The 16,456-nt window shown below is 38.5% G+C and overlaps 1 protein-coding gene across 1 annotated transcript in view; it reads right to left on the reverse strand.

The window, feature by feature from the left end:
- Positions 1 to 16,456, reverse strand: part of MAN1A2 (mannosidase alpha class 1A member 2) — a 234,726-nt gene that overhangs the window by 183,236 nt on the left and 35,034 nt on the right. Inside the window, exon 2 of the mRNA XM_049879976.1 lies at positions 6,380 to 6,635. Coding sequence (XP_049735933.1) covers positions 6,380 to 6,635 — 256 coding nt within the window. The remainder of the gene's footprint in view (positions 1 to 6,379; positions 6,636 to 16,456) is intronic.

The following is a 16,456-nucleotide window of genomic DNA, read 5'->3' on the forward strand; positions in this document are numbered from 1 at the left end:
AATGGTGAAAGGCTAAATGTTTAACCCCTAAAGTTGGGAACAAATAAGGTATCTCCATTCTCATCACTTCTTTTCACCAATGTACTGGAAATCCTAGTCAGGCCAATAAGAAAAAGGCATAAAAATCAAAAACAACAAAGGAAAAGTGCCTCTATTGACAGACAACATGACTGTATACAAGGAAAATACTAAGAAATCTACAAAGCAGTCACTAAAACTAACAAATGAGTTCAGTAAAGTAACAGGAGACAAGTTCAGCAAACCAAGTCAACTGTATTTCTATACACTGTGATGAGCAACGTGGATGGAAATAAAAAAAAAAAATTCCATTACAATAACATCAAAAAACACGAAATACTGAGGAATAAATATAACAGAATATATGCAAGAACTGTAAAGTGAAAACTGCAGAACATTGCCGAGAGAAATTAAGGAAAATCTAAATAAGTGGAAAAATATACTATTCTCATAGAATGTAAGACTCCGCTGTATTGTTAAGATGATTGCTGTTGTTGTTGTTAGATGCTGTGGAGTCAGCTCCTACTCATAGTGACCCCTAGGCACAACAGAACGCAACACTGCCCAGCCCCACGCCATCCTCACAATCATTGTTATGCTTGAGCCCATTGCCGCAGCCACTGTGTCAATCCATCTCACTGAAGGTCTTCCTCTTTTTCACTGACTGTCTACTTTACCAAGCATCATGTCCTTCTCCAAGGACTGATCCCTCCTGATAGCATGTCCAAAGTATGTGAGACGTAGTCTCGCCATCCTTGCTTCTAAGGAACATTCTGGTTTTACTTCTCCCAAGACAGATTTGTTAGTTCTTTTGGCAGTCCATAGTTATATTCAATATTCTTCGCCAACACCACAATTCAAAGGTGACAATTCTTCCTCGGTCTTCATTACTCATTGTGCAGCTGTCACATGCATATGAGGCACTGAAAACACCATGGCTTGGGTCAGGCACACCTTAGTCCTCATGGTGACATCTTTGCTTTTTAATACTGTAAAAAGATCTCTTGCAGCCAATTTGCCCAATGCAATAATAAAGAGCTCTTAGAAAATAAAAACATGATATAATTAAAAATTTAATAGAAAAGCTAGAAAATAAAATTGAGCAAGTCTCTCAGTAGAACAAAAAGATTTAATAAACAAAAAAATAAGATCAGAAAATCAATCCAGAACATCTTAACAAATGACTAAATAGGTAGATGTTGCAAAGAGAACAGGGAAAACGGAGGAGGAGAAGTCAAAGAAATAATTAAAGAAAATTGGCTCAAACTAAAGATCGTGAGCTTCTACATTTAAAGGACCTGCCAGTCATCTAAGACAATAAAAAAAAAAAAAAAGACTCTTACTGAAATTTCAGAAAAGCAGAAAGGACAAAGAACAGATCTGAAAAGTTTACAGAGAAAAAAATGGTTCCATCTAAAAGACTGGAATTGGAAATAATGAAGAGGCAGATCACATTCCTCAGTAATAATGTTGGAAACTGGAAGACAGTGGAGCAAAGCCTTAGAAAGAATTATATTTGTAGCCAAATTATGAATCAAATCATTTAGCCTTTTAGTATTAAATTTTCTCAGATTGCTACTGGCAAATATGCTTCACCATAATGAAGGATTAAGCCAAAAATAAGATGGGTTTTCAAGAACAGGGGATCTGTCACCAGAGGGAGACAGGAAATTCTCAGGATTGTGATGAAGAGAATCAGCAGGATGATGCCGTACTTCAGGTTGAGAGAAAAAAAATCCAGATTATAATAGCAGGAGAATTGAGGGCTTCAGGAAGGATATGTTAGAGAATAAATTGAAACTGATAGTTTAGCTGATATCTTTGATTATATTGAGATAAATTTTGAAACTTGCATAGAATTTGAAAGTAAATTAGTTACATTAAAACTTAGCAAACAAAAATTCTTAGAGCAACTATTAATACCAGGGAAAATAAAAGTTGAACAAAGAAGTGTAATAATATTAAACATATAGTGTTAAACAATATTGGGAGGATATGGGCTGGAGGAATATACGTGGGGAAGTGTATATGGAGGTGGGTTGGTAGTGGTGTAAAAGAACTAATGTCTTATCTTAACTATGAAAGAAAATAGTAAATATGCAAAACTGAGGGAAAAATCAAGAAATGGCAGTATAAACTCATTATTTAGAAATAATAGTGATAAATAGCAGAAAGAACAACTGAAAGCGTTTAAGCAGTTGCCTTAGGAGAGTGGGAATTGGTAGGGGGGAAGACATGGCAGGACATTCAATTTTTTTTTTTTAATTTAACTTTATCGAGCTATCATTTACTCATAGTAAAATATGCCCATTTTAAGAGTAGAGTTTTATGAGTTTTGACAGGTGTATACACTTGTGCAGGAATGACCACAATCAAGATGTAATATTTCCATGAACCTCCAACTATGTCCTTGTGCTCCTTCCCAGTTAATCCATCCCACTCCCTGGCTCTATCCAGCCACTGATCTGCTTTTAGTTACCATAGATTAGATTTGTCTTTTCTAGAGTTTCATACAGATGGAATCATATAGTATGTACTATTCTGTGTCTGGGCTTTTGCTCAGCATAATGTTTTTGTGATAATTATGTAATTGCATACAAAGGTATTTTTTTTTTCTGAGTAGCATTTCATTTTATGGACAGACCACAATTACCTGCTGATAAATATTTGGGACTTTTTCCAGTTTTGGGCTATTATGAACAAAGTTACTATGAACATTCATGTACAAGTCTTTGTGTAGGCACATGTTTTGGTTTTAGCTTTGACATTCAGTCTGTGATCTGTTGTGAGTTAGTTTTTTGTTCATAGTGTGCGGTAAGGGTGAGGTTCATTTATTTTCCATGTGACTATTCAGTTGTTACAGTACCATTTGTCATAAAGATTATTATTGCCATTAAATTACCTTGGTGCTTTGGTCCAAATTCACTTGATTATATGTGTTCAGTCTGTTTCTGAACTCTTACCTGTTACATTAATCTATATGCCCATTTTTAATACTATTACCACACTGTCTTGATTACTTCAACTTATAGTAAGTTTTGAAATCAAGTAAGATTTAAAAAGAACAACTTTGTTCTTTTCAAAAATTGTTTTGGCCACTCTAGGTTCTTAGACTTTCTAGAATTAGCTTTTCTATGAAAATAAAAGGCTACTGAGATTTTGACTGGGATAACATTAAATCTAGAGCTGAATTGGGACAAACTATCAGAATCAAATTGACTGCATCTGTGGAAAGAGACCACGGAAAAGCTCAATATCATCAGTCAGAACAAGGCCAGGGACCAACCATGGATCAGACCATCAATTACTCATACGCAAGTTCAATCTGAAACCGAAGAAAATTAGAACGAGTCCATGAGAGCCAAAGTACGACCTTGAGTATATGCCACTTGAATTTGGAGACCATCTCAAGAGCAGATTTGACACACTGAACACTCATGACAAAGATTAGATGAGCTGTGGAATGACATTAAAGACATCATACATGAAAAAGCAAGAGGTCCTCTCATATAAGAAACTTCCTTAAATGTCTAGTGATCTTTGGCTTGCTCTTTATATTTAAGAATGAAGTACTTAATAATCAAAGGCTGTAAGGGAATGACCAAGATTTGTTGACTGGGCCTCATCTAAGGGAGATCCGGGGAAACTCAGGTGTCTTCTCTAGCGTTGCTATAATAGAAATACTACAAGTGGGTGGTTTTAAAGAACAGAAATTTATTTTTTCAGTTCAGGGGGCTAGAACTCTGAATTCAGGGGGCCTGCTCTAGAGGAAGGCTCTCTCCCCACTCCGGGGGAAAATCTGTGTCTCAACTTCTCTAGTATTCTTCTGAGTTCCTTGGAGATCTCCAGGTGACATCTATCTTTCCCCCACTTGTGCTTGCTTGCTTCTTTGTCTAATCTGCTCTTTTTGTATCTCAAAAGTCTTTAAAACACACCCTACACTGATATGGCCTCATTAGCATAACAAAGAAAACCCTATTCCCAAATAAGATTCCATCCACAGGTATAGGGGTTAGGATTCCAACGTACACTTTTGGGGAACACAATTCATTCCATAACACCAGGGGTATTTCTTTGAGGAACAGTGTAGGTCTCCTTTTTTCTTGGGTCAGTCTTTCCAGAAAGAAGTACTCTTGAGAGCTAAACAGGATGAAGTGGTATCACTATTCAGAATACAGGCTTTCACTTAATTCTCAACACTGACCACCCTCTTCATTTTTTTAGAATAACCTCTGCCCTTTGCCCTCAGTCATTTCTGGTGTTCCCAGAAACCAGACCTTCTCTGATTCATCTTCTCCAAAAGGTAAACCTTTGGTCTTTTGTTGGAGTAGGGAGAACAGTAGCTATGATGCATGGGCTAGGATTGAGGATCTGGGAAGTTAAGAGCTCCTTACACAAAGTTTCAAATAATCCTTTTCCAGTTCCATCTTATACTCCTGCCTTTAGAGGTAAATGGTGCCTCAAATTCTTGAAATTTTCAGGTATTCTGTAGTTCAAATCAGCTTGCTTCTTGTTAGCTTCTCCCCCGTAGGCTTAGGTTTCAACTTTTTTTTCTACTTGCTAAATCAGTACTCATAATATTTAACAGCAGTCTACACCATATTTTTGATGTTGAGTTTCAGGAACAGTGACAATATGCTGTACAGTTAAGGATTAATTCAGCGGCTCTGGGTTGCTCAAATCCTGCATATTCTAAAGAAAAGTTTGATCCTTGCCCAGTTCTTGGGAGATAACTTCTAAGCCCTGGAATATCCTGCCTGTTAAGAGTATCTTGGTTTATCTGAGGCCTTGGACCACACCAGACAGTTTATACTAACAATGTGATTTATGGTGGGAGCCTTGGGTCATGCAGTATCAGCTTAACCTCTGTAGGGGTTGGAGAGTCATGTGAGCGCTCAGCCATGCCTATGTGACCAACACCTCCCTCTCAAAAAAAAAAAAAAAATTAAAAAATGGCCACTAAAGCTCAGGTGAACCTGGTTGGCAATACTTTGTGCATGTTACACGTTGTTGCTGGGAGACTTTAAGCACTGTCTGTATGACTCCACGGCAAAAGGACAACTAGAAGCTGGCACCTGGTCTCTCCTGGACTCTGCCCTATGTGCTTTTTTCTGTTGCTGATTTCAACATGTATCCTTTTGCTGTTACAACAGCTTTGCTGATGTCTGTGAGTCCTTCTAGCAAATTATTAAACATGAGGGTGATCTGGGGGCTCCCTGAACATACATGGTTATCTATCTGAATTACATACATGAGAAAGTATTTCAATAAATTCTAATGACACCTGAAAAAAACCAGTCAGGCATTGAAAAAAAAAACTATCAATATCTCCCCAACAATGTACAAAGAAAATACCTTAACCAACCTGTATATAAACCAAAGAATCCAGAGGTAATATAAATTCAGTGTGTAGTTCTCTTTTGACTACATCATGGTCAAGGCCTTACAGTAATTCATAAGACCAGGCTTAAATTATCTGCTAACCTTCCCTATCCATTACTAGAATATACCGAAATAGATATTTGACTATTTGAACTATATTTATTTTCCTATTTTATGATAAACAATTCTTATGAAATATTGTTGATGCTATTATACTCTCTGACAAAATCTTTTTCTTCAGAGACAGTACAACTGCAGACTCCATCCAGCTCTCGCCCAAACAGTTATAAATTCTGAATTAGCAAGATTTCTAATTAGCAAACTGTAACTGAACTATTCACACAAGATTTTCCTCCCTCTGGTGTTCTCTTTATTTCCAAGTAATTCCTAGAATAACAAATTGAAAGACTCCTGAGGCTACATCAATTTAAAGAATTTTGAGATCAATCCTTCCCCGTTCTTCAATGCACTGAGGCTCACTGGAAGGAATATGTTCTGAACCCACACTATGGTCGAGGGGTTATCATGACATGTTCATTAAAAGATGGCAGATACAATGCTAGCTCTTCAAAAACACACTTATGGGAAGATTTGCAAAGTATCTAACACAGTTTCCTATAACTGAACACTTACGAAATTTCTTATTCAATGATAAATTATATATGGATCTACTACATTATTTATAAAATGCTGAATATCAAAAGATGTGTGAACACTGGATGAGTGATGGCACCATCCAATTAACCATCTTATATCAGTTTTTTTGGTGGTCAATAACTATATTATAATCAACATTAAGAAAACAGAGTTTTAGTCCTTACTGCCAACTTGAAAAATAAACTACAACTATGACCCAAGAACAAACAAGATCCAAGTAGTGCATAACAAAAAATGGTACAAATACATATATATATGTATATTTAAATCTAGTCAAATACAAATTCATAACCATTCCATATCACAAAGCTCAGCCTATTACCTCTTTAATTTTTTCCCTTTTCTTTCTTATGTCATTATCTTCTGGGTCTCCACCATTTATTCCTACCAGGTTGGGTATAGGGACTGGTGGCAGTGGCTTGTTTTCTTTCGTCTTCATTTCTTGGACTACCTTATTTTTCTCTGTCTGAATTTCTGCTCGGATTTCTTCTCTTGACTTCTTTAATTTTTCTTTTGCTTCTTCTAAGGCTTTCTCATGATCAGCTCGGATTTTATTTCTCAGACGTTCTTCTTCTTCCCTGTGGAAGAGCAGAAAAAAATGACTGTTAAGAGTGAGCCTTCTTAAGAATATCAACCTTTAAACATAAAACTTAAAGATTCTTCCACCAAACTCCAATGGTTATTTTCTATTCCTGCCATTAAAGGTAAAAATGCTGAGTGAGACTCAGATATGCCAAAAGAACAGGGTAAATAAAACTTGTTATAAGACAGAAAGGAAACCACAGCTGCAGAAGAGCAAACATTTTACACTGGGGAAGAAAAGGAAACTACAAAGAAAGTTACAATTTCACGGTTGAATAAGAACAGAGATAACATGTAACTTATCAGTAGGAACATAAAAAAATAGATATCAGTGAAAAACTAGATGGAGGAGTAAAAAAAAAGAATTAAGTATCCCAGAGAGGACAAAAATATAAACACAGGGGCAAGAAAAGAGATAAGGAAAAAAGATAAGGGGATGGGAAATTTTTCATTTGTTATGTAGCACATCATATGCTTCTAAAACTTCTAATTTTAGAAATAGCATAGATATTATAGTACAATGTTCCCAACTCATGTTGTCATGGCCAACTAAAACTCTCTTGAGCCCTTATTAAAAATTACAGATTCCTATTTAGTAGGTCTGTATACAACCCGGAAACCCTGGTGGCGTAGTGGTTAAGTGCTACAGCTGCTAACCAAGAGGTCGGCAGTTCGAATCCGCCAGGCGCTCCTTGGCCAGCTCTACTCTGTCCTATAGGGTCGCTATGAGTCGGAATCAACTCAAGGTCAGTGGGGTGGGTGGGTATACAACCCACTAATCTGTATTATTAAGAACTTAACCAGATGATTCTGGCATGTATACAGATTTGGAAACCACTACTGTACTAGACACCTACTGGGTTTTCTACCCAGCTCTACTTTTCTGAGAGCTCAGGGTTCTTTTTACCTCTACGCCAACCTATATGAATGAATATAGGAGTGGTGGTTACTTTCAGCCATTATTTTCCAAATCTGGTCAATAACGACAACTCTAAAAGTAAACACCTAATCCAACAATGACTAGAAACACCTCTCCAAAAATTTAATTTAATTCTGCAGATGGCTGGATTTACAACATTGCTGGTGGGAATGTAAAATGGTACAGCCACTCTGGAAAAGAGTTTGGCAGTTTCTCTTAAAAAACTTAATGCATTTATCATAGAATTCAACAATCATACTCCTGAGCATTTATCCCAGAGAAATAATGACTTATGTTCACACAAAAACCTGTACACTAAAGTTGACAGCAGCTTTATTCACAGTAGCCAAAAACTAAAACAACCTAGATGTCCTTCAACAAGAAAATGGTTAAACAAGCTGTGGAATGTTCACACTACGGAATACTTGTTAGCTGCCGTGGGCTCTGACTCATAGTGAACTTATGTACAAAAGAACGAAATTCGGCCCAGTCCTGCATCATCCTCACAGTCACTGGCATGTTCAAGTCCATCATTTGCAGCTATTTTGTGCCAATTCATCTCACCACACTAAAATCATTAAAAAAAAAAAAAAAACAAAAAAGAAATCAGTTGCCATTGAGTCAATTCCAACTCATAGCGACCCCATGTGTTTCAGAGAACTGCACACCATGGGGTTTTCAATAGCTGTGAGCTTTCAGAAGTAGGTCGCCAGGCCTTTCTCCTGAGATGCCTCTAAAAGAAATGAACTATTCATACACACAACAACTTGAATGAATATCAAAGGTATTATTATGCTGAATAAAAGAACCAGTCTCAACAGGTTATATACTAAATGATTCCATTCATACCGACATTCTCAAAAAGACAAAAATGTAGTGATGGTGAATAGATCAGTGGTTGCCAGAAATTAGGGTGACGTGGGGGACCTAACTATAAAGGCATAGCACAAGCGAATTTTTTGGAATGTTGGAATTTTTATGTATCCTGATTATGGTGGTGATTATACAAAATGTACATGTGTTAAAAGTGACAGAACTGTATACCAAAAGAAGAAAAAATCTATTTTACAGTATATTATTAAAAATAAAATGATCTCAACCTACCTGGAGCAAAGGAGAATGAAGGAGACCAAAGACACAAGGTAAATATGAGCCCGAGAGACAGAAAGGGCCACAAAAATCAGAGACTCCATCAGCCTGAGACCATAAGAACTAGATAGTGCCCAGCTATCACCAATGACTGCCCTGACAGGAATACATCAAAGAATCCCTGACGGAGCAGGAAAACAGTGGGATGGAGACCTCAAATTCTCCTAAAATGACCAGACTTAACAGTCTGACTAAGACTGGAGGGACCCCAGAGGTCATGGCCCCCGGACCTTCTGTTAGCCCAAGACTGGAACCATTCCCGAAGTCAACTTTTCAGACAGGGATTAGACTGGACTAGAAGACAGAAAATGATACTGGTAAGGAGTGAGCTTCTTGGCTCAAAGAGACACTTGAGACTATGGAAGCAGCTCTTGCCTGGAGGAGAGATGAGAAGGCAGAGGGGGTCAGGAGCTGGACACAGGGAATACAGGGTGGAGAGGAGGAGTGTGTTTTCTCATTAGGGCGAGAGCAGCTAGGAGTGCATAGAAAGGTGTAAATAAGTTTTTGTATGAGACACTGACTTGGTTTGTAAATTTTCACTTAAGGCACAATACATTAAAAAAATAATGAAATTAATAACGTTTGGGGAAAAAGAAAACTGGCTTGCTAAGTGAGTAGGCACTGATGGGCAAAAGAGAAAAGAGGGTTGAGGGACACAGCAGGGCTAGAAGGACACACAACATCATTTAAGAAAGGAGGAAGAATCCGTGGAGGCTGCACATAGACTGGATATGGGAGGCATGGGACAGGGAGGGGACAAGGCTGGCCCCTGGATGCATCCAAGAAAAATTCAACAGCTAATCTCTTGAGGAGACTCAGGGAGACAGGGGCATCATCAGTACAGAGATGCTAAATGAAGTATTAGACAAGTAAGATAACTAAGGCAAACACAGGCATGTATCACCCAGTAGCCTTCCACCCCCTCCTTACCAACAGAAACCCCTTGTTCTGCCAGAGAATAGATCATAATCAGTCTATGCTGATAAGTCTTTTCTAGCTGCCCTAGCAGCTACAGGTGGCCACAGAGCCTAATTCTAACCAAAAAGAAAGGGGCTACTGGGAAATATTTTCCTCTAGAGATTAAAAAATAGACAGTGCCATTTGAGAAAAAGGCCTTTTGCTAAGGCCCCACCTACCCAACCACCTATTACTGCCTTCAAATGTGGCTGTGATGCCTGAAGCTGTGGTAGCCATCTTGCAGCCAAGAGGCAACAAACCTGGGGTCAAACAGCCAACATGGCTCAGGAGAGTAGAAGAGAGAGAGGGAGAGTTTCTGCTGATATCACTGAATTGTTGCCAGGTCCTTCAACTGCCTGTCTCCAGATTTCAGATTCTGTGGAATAACTGTCATTGGGTGTTCTGTCACTTTCAGCCAAGAATATTTCCAATTCACCGACTCCCCAAGCAAACATGCACAAAGTCAAGAAGGAGGCCCTAGGACTGAGCTCCAAGGAAGAGCAACAGCAAAGAAGAGGATAGGTTCCTTCATGGACAGTTTCTGACCTGATGACAGATGGGGGAGTCTCCATAGGGAACCAAGCTTTCCATTTCTAGCTTTAAGCACCACATTACCCCTTGTGACTGGTAAATGGTATGTGGAAGCCCCCAGCGTGTTTGCAATGGCTTGGAAGGCATTACTGTGGAAAACATCTTCACCCACCAGCAAACTTTCACAAACAGGTATTATATCCCACTTTCTAGAGGGGGCAGATGATACAGGCCACAATATATCCCATATCCCCTTCTCAAAAACTTCACAATGCATATGGGCATTCTGAAAGTCCTGAGAAGTCCTGCAATAGATACTCCTGTCTAACCTAGCACTTCTCAAACTTATTCAGCAACAGCCCCCCTTTTCTGCACACAACCCCTCTGCACATGCCATGGAACACACTAAAAAACCAAACCAAACCCGCTGTCACTAAGGTTGTTCCAACTCATAGCAATCCTACAGGACACAGTAGAACTGCCCCACAGGGTTCCCAAGGGTATAATCTTTACAGAAGCCAACTGCCATATCTTTCTTCTGCAGAGTGGCTGGTGGGTTTGAACCACTGACCTTTCGGTTAGCAACCAAGCACTTAACTGTTTGCATCACCAGGCCACTTTTTTGATATGTGCTACTAGATATGTGACCTCTCTGAGCCTTCTTTTTTCATCTGTGAAGAGTCCCCTCCAACCTCACAAGATTGTTGTGAAGACTGAATGAGGTAACACATGGGTCTAAGAATCCAGAAAAGTCCTCAACTCAGGTTGCCTTCCTTCCCTTACCGCTTATAGCCTCTTCTTTCCATCCCAATACCCTCTACCCGCCCCATACATTGTCATTTAATTATTTAGATTAACATCGCAGTGTCCTGAGGAAGGAGGATCTAGATCCAATGATTTCTCGCAACTTCTGGGCTTCTCTGAACTAGGTGACAGGAGCAGTTTCTAGACAAATCTACAAAGATTTGGAGGGTACCAAATCCTCTCAAGATGAGACCTGCCTCTTGTCAAAATGGCAGACAGCTGTGCCCTCCTTACCCTGCTGGCTCCATTGCCAGCACCGACCTCTGCCCATCTGTCTAGGACAGCACTCATGCTCGCTGCACCCTTAATTTCTAAGGCAATCCTGGAGACACTACGCCTGAACTCTTTGTGTGACCTCCAAACTTGAAGCCTGGGAACCCCTCCAAAGACCAGCCCTTGGCCCACGGGCCCGGATTAAACACCAGCCCTGGTCTTTGGGGAAGTGAACGTAAGGAGTGGCCCTCTCAATATTTGTTTGTAGGTGGCTTGAAAACTGCTCAGCACAGGAGTCCCTGGAAGCAGACTGAAAAACTTGAAACTCCCAGGGAACCCCACACCCTAAAGTCCCTCCAGTTCAGCGGCTTATCTGTAGCCTCATCTGGACTCTGCCCAGACCACATGGCCTCTCTCAGAGCAGTAACTGAGCCAGACTTTCTGTACCGTCCTCGAGGGCCTGCACAACAACGCACAAGGACAGAGAAGAAAACTCTCGAATCAAAACCTCCCTTGAAAACCCAGCAGCTTCAAAAGGAGTTCTAGAAAAAAACTGAAAAATGTATTTTAGAAGCTGTGACACCCTATGATTGCAGCTTATGTTAAAATAAAATACATGTGTGAACAAAACTCAAAGGTAACATACTAAGATAAAAGTAGTTTTAGTCACTTGGAAAAAGTAAAAAAATCTGACTTCTCTCCCGAGCTCTAAAATGTATCTAACTGCCCACTTTGTAGTTCTACTTAACAAATCCAAAATAGAAGAGTTGATTCAGTCCCTACAAACCCACTCTTCTGCCAGTCTTCTTCATCCCAGTAAATGGCAATTTTACTTATTATTTACCCAGGTTCTCAAATCAAAACCTAATCTTACTTCTCTTTCCCTCACCTCCTACATCAAATCCACAATACCAATTCCTCTCATTTACCCCCTAAACACTTCTCAAAGCTATCAACTCTGTTCCATCTCCAATGCTACCAACTGTGGTCCAGGCTACCATTATCCCTCACCTGGACTACTGTAATATCCTTTCAGTAGTCTCCACACATCTACTCTGGTACCTTCCAAGCTGTTCTCTATCCACATTACAGATCTAATGATTTTTTTCAAAATATAAAGCCAACTATGTCATTCTCCCACTTAAAACACTTCATGCCTTCCCATAATTCTTAAAAAAAATCCTAGTATGGCCTATTAAGGAATCCTGTATGTGTTCTCTACCTGCCTCTCCAGCTTCATCTCACACCATTTATTTGTGAGCCACAGCCATATCTTCTGTCATGGATAGAACTGTGTTCCCCAAAAATATGTGCCAACTTGGTTAGGACATGATTCCCAGTATCGTGTGACTGCCCACCATTTTGTCATCTGATGTGATTTTCCTGTGCGTTGTAAATCCCATCACTATGATGTTAATGAGATGGATTATCCACAGCTATGTTAATGAGACCTACAAGATTAAATTGTGTTTTAGGCCATTCTCTTTTGAGACATTCAAGAGAGAACCAAGCAGAGAGACAGGGGGACCTCATACCACCAAGACAGTAGTGCCAGGAGCAAAGCATGTCTTTTGGACCCAGGGTTCCTGCACAGAGAAGCTCCTAGTCTAGGGGAAAACTGATGAAAAGGACCTTCCTCCAGAGCTTACAGAAAAAGCCTTCCCCTGGAGCTGACACCCTAAATTTGGACTTCTAGCCTCCTAGACTGTGAGAAAATAAATTTCTCTTTGTTAAAGCCATCCATTTATGGTATTTCTGTTATAGCAGCACTAGATAACTAAGACACCTTCTTTCAGCTCTTTTACAACCCATGTTCTTTCCCACCAATTACAACCTTTGTGCCTGGTGTTTCCTCTGCTTAAAACACTCTTAAAACTCCTCCATTACCTTCAAATTGCTGGTCAATCATACCTTCTTCAGATATTTCCTGGATTAGACAAATTCTCTTGATGAGAAAATAAAAATCTTGGATCTTATGAAAAGTGACATATCACTTACCCATGTGGGCCATAAGGTCGGTAAGAACCTAGCATTCGTACAATAAAGCAGAAAGAAGCTGAAATTTGTGGAAGTGTTAGTGCTGCCCCTACAATGGCAAAAATGGTCTCTCGGGTTCATGATAAAGTGTTTGCAAACACTGAAAAAGTATTAAGTGTTAAGTGTAAGCATTAACAACTATTTATATAGCATTTACATTGTATTAGGTATGATAAGTAATCTAGAGATGATTCAAAGTAAATGGAAGGATGTGAGTAAGTTATAGGCAAATACTACGCCACTTTATAAAACGGACTTGAGCATCCTCAGATCTTGGTATCCGTAGGGGTCATGGAATCAATCCCCAGCAGATACTAAGGGATGACTGTACTCTTTTTAATTGTATCTTAAAGCGTAATATTTAACTCACTTTTTTATATCCCGCAAGTAACATTAGGTTTTGTTGCCATTTCCTTGTCTTGTTTTTGTCCTTGAACACAACCCTGGTCCTTGAAAATCAAGTAATTAAGAACGAGACTAATATATTTCGTGGCTTAGATGTGCCAAGAACTGGTCTAATCAATTAGATTATCTTATTTCATTTTTACACCATCTTATTATGAAGAAACTGAGGCACAAAGAAAAAAATTAAGTAATTTACTCAGACATATAGCTAGTAAGCAGAGAACCTACATTGAAACACATGCATTCTGCCTTCTTAAACACAATGCAAATACTGCCTTTCATATAAGAGAGATGAATTCTATTTAAGTTTGTCTCATAATTACTCACTGTGCAGATACTAAAACTGTCTCCTAATATCTTTTTTCCCTTCCTCCTTAGTCCTAGAGCCCTCAGTTTTTAACTGCACACATGCTCCCGCTAAATAAAAACTCTCTTTCTTAGCCTCCCATATTGAAATTTTCCTATAGAATTATATATGTGATCAGAAATAAATGTCTACCTCGCTTAAACCACTGTTATTTTGTGTGTGTGTTTTGGAGGGTTTTTTTTTTCCTACGTGTGTGACTTATCAACGACCCTTAATCTTAACCAATTCTCTCTCCGTCCTAGATATCCTAAGACTTGTGTTAGTATCTAAGGGCTAATTTCCCAGAAGTAAAATAGCTAAGTGATAGATGTCATTCTCCAACTAGAATGTTTAAATAAGTCATGTTTGGAAGCACTCCAGGAGGGCAAATAAGGTCAATTATGTACACAGAGATAACTAAAACCGTATTGAAATCTTATCTGGCAAAGATTACTCTCTTCCTCCCTACTAGTGCTTTATAGCTTTATCTTTCACCTACAAACATGAAGTCTCACCCATTCTTAATAAATAAACATATAAATACTTTCCTCAAAACTGCCTCCATCTCCGCCTTCATTCATGTCCTCCTCCCTTCCTTTCACAACTCCACTTTTCCAAAAAGTACTACACTTACTGTCTCCACTTCCTGAATCTCACAGCACTCTTCCATCCACCAGCCTCTGCCAGCCTGAGCCCCGAAGAACTAGATGGTGCCCAGCTACCACCACAGGCTACTCCGACAGGGGATCGCAACAGAGAATCCCAGACACAGTGGGAGAAAAATATAGAACAAAATCCAAATTCACAGAAAAGACCAGACTTACTGGTCTGACAGAGACTGGAGGAACCCCCAGAACTGTGGCCCTAGACCTCCTTCTAATTCATAACTGAACCCACTCCCAAAGTTCACCCTTCAGCCAAAAATTAGAGAGGCCTATAAAACAAACAATAACACAAGTGTGCTTCTTAGATCAATCAAGTACAGAAGACCAATGGGCAACACCTGCCCAGAAGCAAAGACTAGAAGACAGGAAGGAACAGGAAAACTGGACATTGGAAACGGGGAACCCAGGGTGTAAAGGGAAAGGGGAAGAGTGCTGACACATTGCAGGGATTACAATCAATGTCACGAAACAATTTGTGTATAAAGTTTTGAATGAGAAACTAATTTGCTCTGTAAACTTCCACCTAAAGCACAATAAAATAAAAAGTTAGTAGTTACATTTATCCTTCCTTTGATACTGTCTCTTCCTCATATTCCTCATATCTGCCTTTCCAACAATATCTGCCTGATCAACAGCTTCACCATCTTCAATGCATCCCCAAAATGTTGTATTCCATCCTTTGGATCACTTCTGCTATTACACTATATTCTTTCAGTTCAACATCATCAAACTGCATTTTCTTAACAAATACATCAATATACATATAGTCAGTCTTTACCAGGTTACTGAATACTCCAGATCCACATTTCTAACACTGTGCAAGACAATACTCTTTCTGTTCAACATCATCTAACTGCATTTTCTTGACTGTATCAACGTATACATGGTAAGCCTTTACCTGGATAGTGAATATTCCAGATACATATTTCTAACACTGTGTAAGATATTACCATCAAATATTTGCCAAGCACCTTCAACATGTCTAAAACAGAATTGAATGATTAGTACAAAAAAGTGAAATTACAAGCTAAGTTCATTCATGAACACAGATGCAAAAATCTTAAAATATTGGCAAAGTGAATCTGCAGTATTAAAATTTAGGGGGGAAAAAAAGATAATTCATCTCAATTAATTGGGTTTATCCCAGAAATAGAACAATTTAACAAGAGAAAATCTATCAATGTAACTTAAAGAAGAAAAACTATAAAAGCATTCAATAGAAATCAAAAAACAAAGTGATAAAACTTAATACCCATTCCTGATTTTAAAACCTCACGCCAAGGCAGAAAAAGAGAATTCTTCAACCTGATTAAAAGACACCTTCTAAAAACTACAACAAACATTATTCTTAATAAAATTTTTTTTTAAAAAAAGAAGCATTTCCTTCAAAATGATGAAAACAAATAAAGATGTTCACTAGCACAGCTTCTGCTCCACATTACTGGAAGTCCTAACCAGCAAAGTAAAATAAGAATAAAATATAGGACTGAAAAGGAAGTTGAAAACAAAACAACCTTCTGTCACAGACAATATAACTTCTACACAGAAAATCCAAAAGAATTTACAAATTTTTAGAAACAATAGTACAAGGTGGTTGAATATAAAAATCAAAGTAAAAAAAAAAAAAAAACACATTTCTATACACCTGCAACAGAAAACATATTTTTATAAAAGATGCTATATATGCACAACACACGTACGTATCTAAAACAGACAGACACACACACATACATATAAAATAGATATGGATGACCTGTATGGAGAATAGCATAAAACTTTATGGTAAGACAT

Source organism: Elephas maximus, chromosome 3 (genome assembly GCF_024166365.1).
Source record: "Elephas maximus indicus isolate mEleMax1 chromosome 3, mEleMax1 primary haplotype, whole genome shotgun sequence".
NCBI lineage: Eukaryota > Metazoa > Chordata > Mammalia > Proboscidea > Elephantidae > Elephas > Elephas maximus.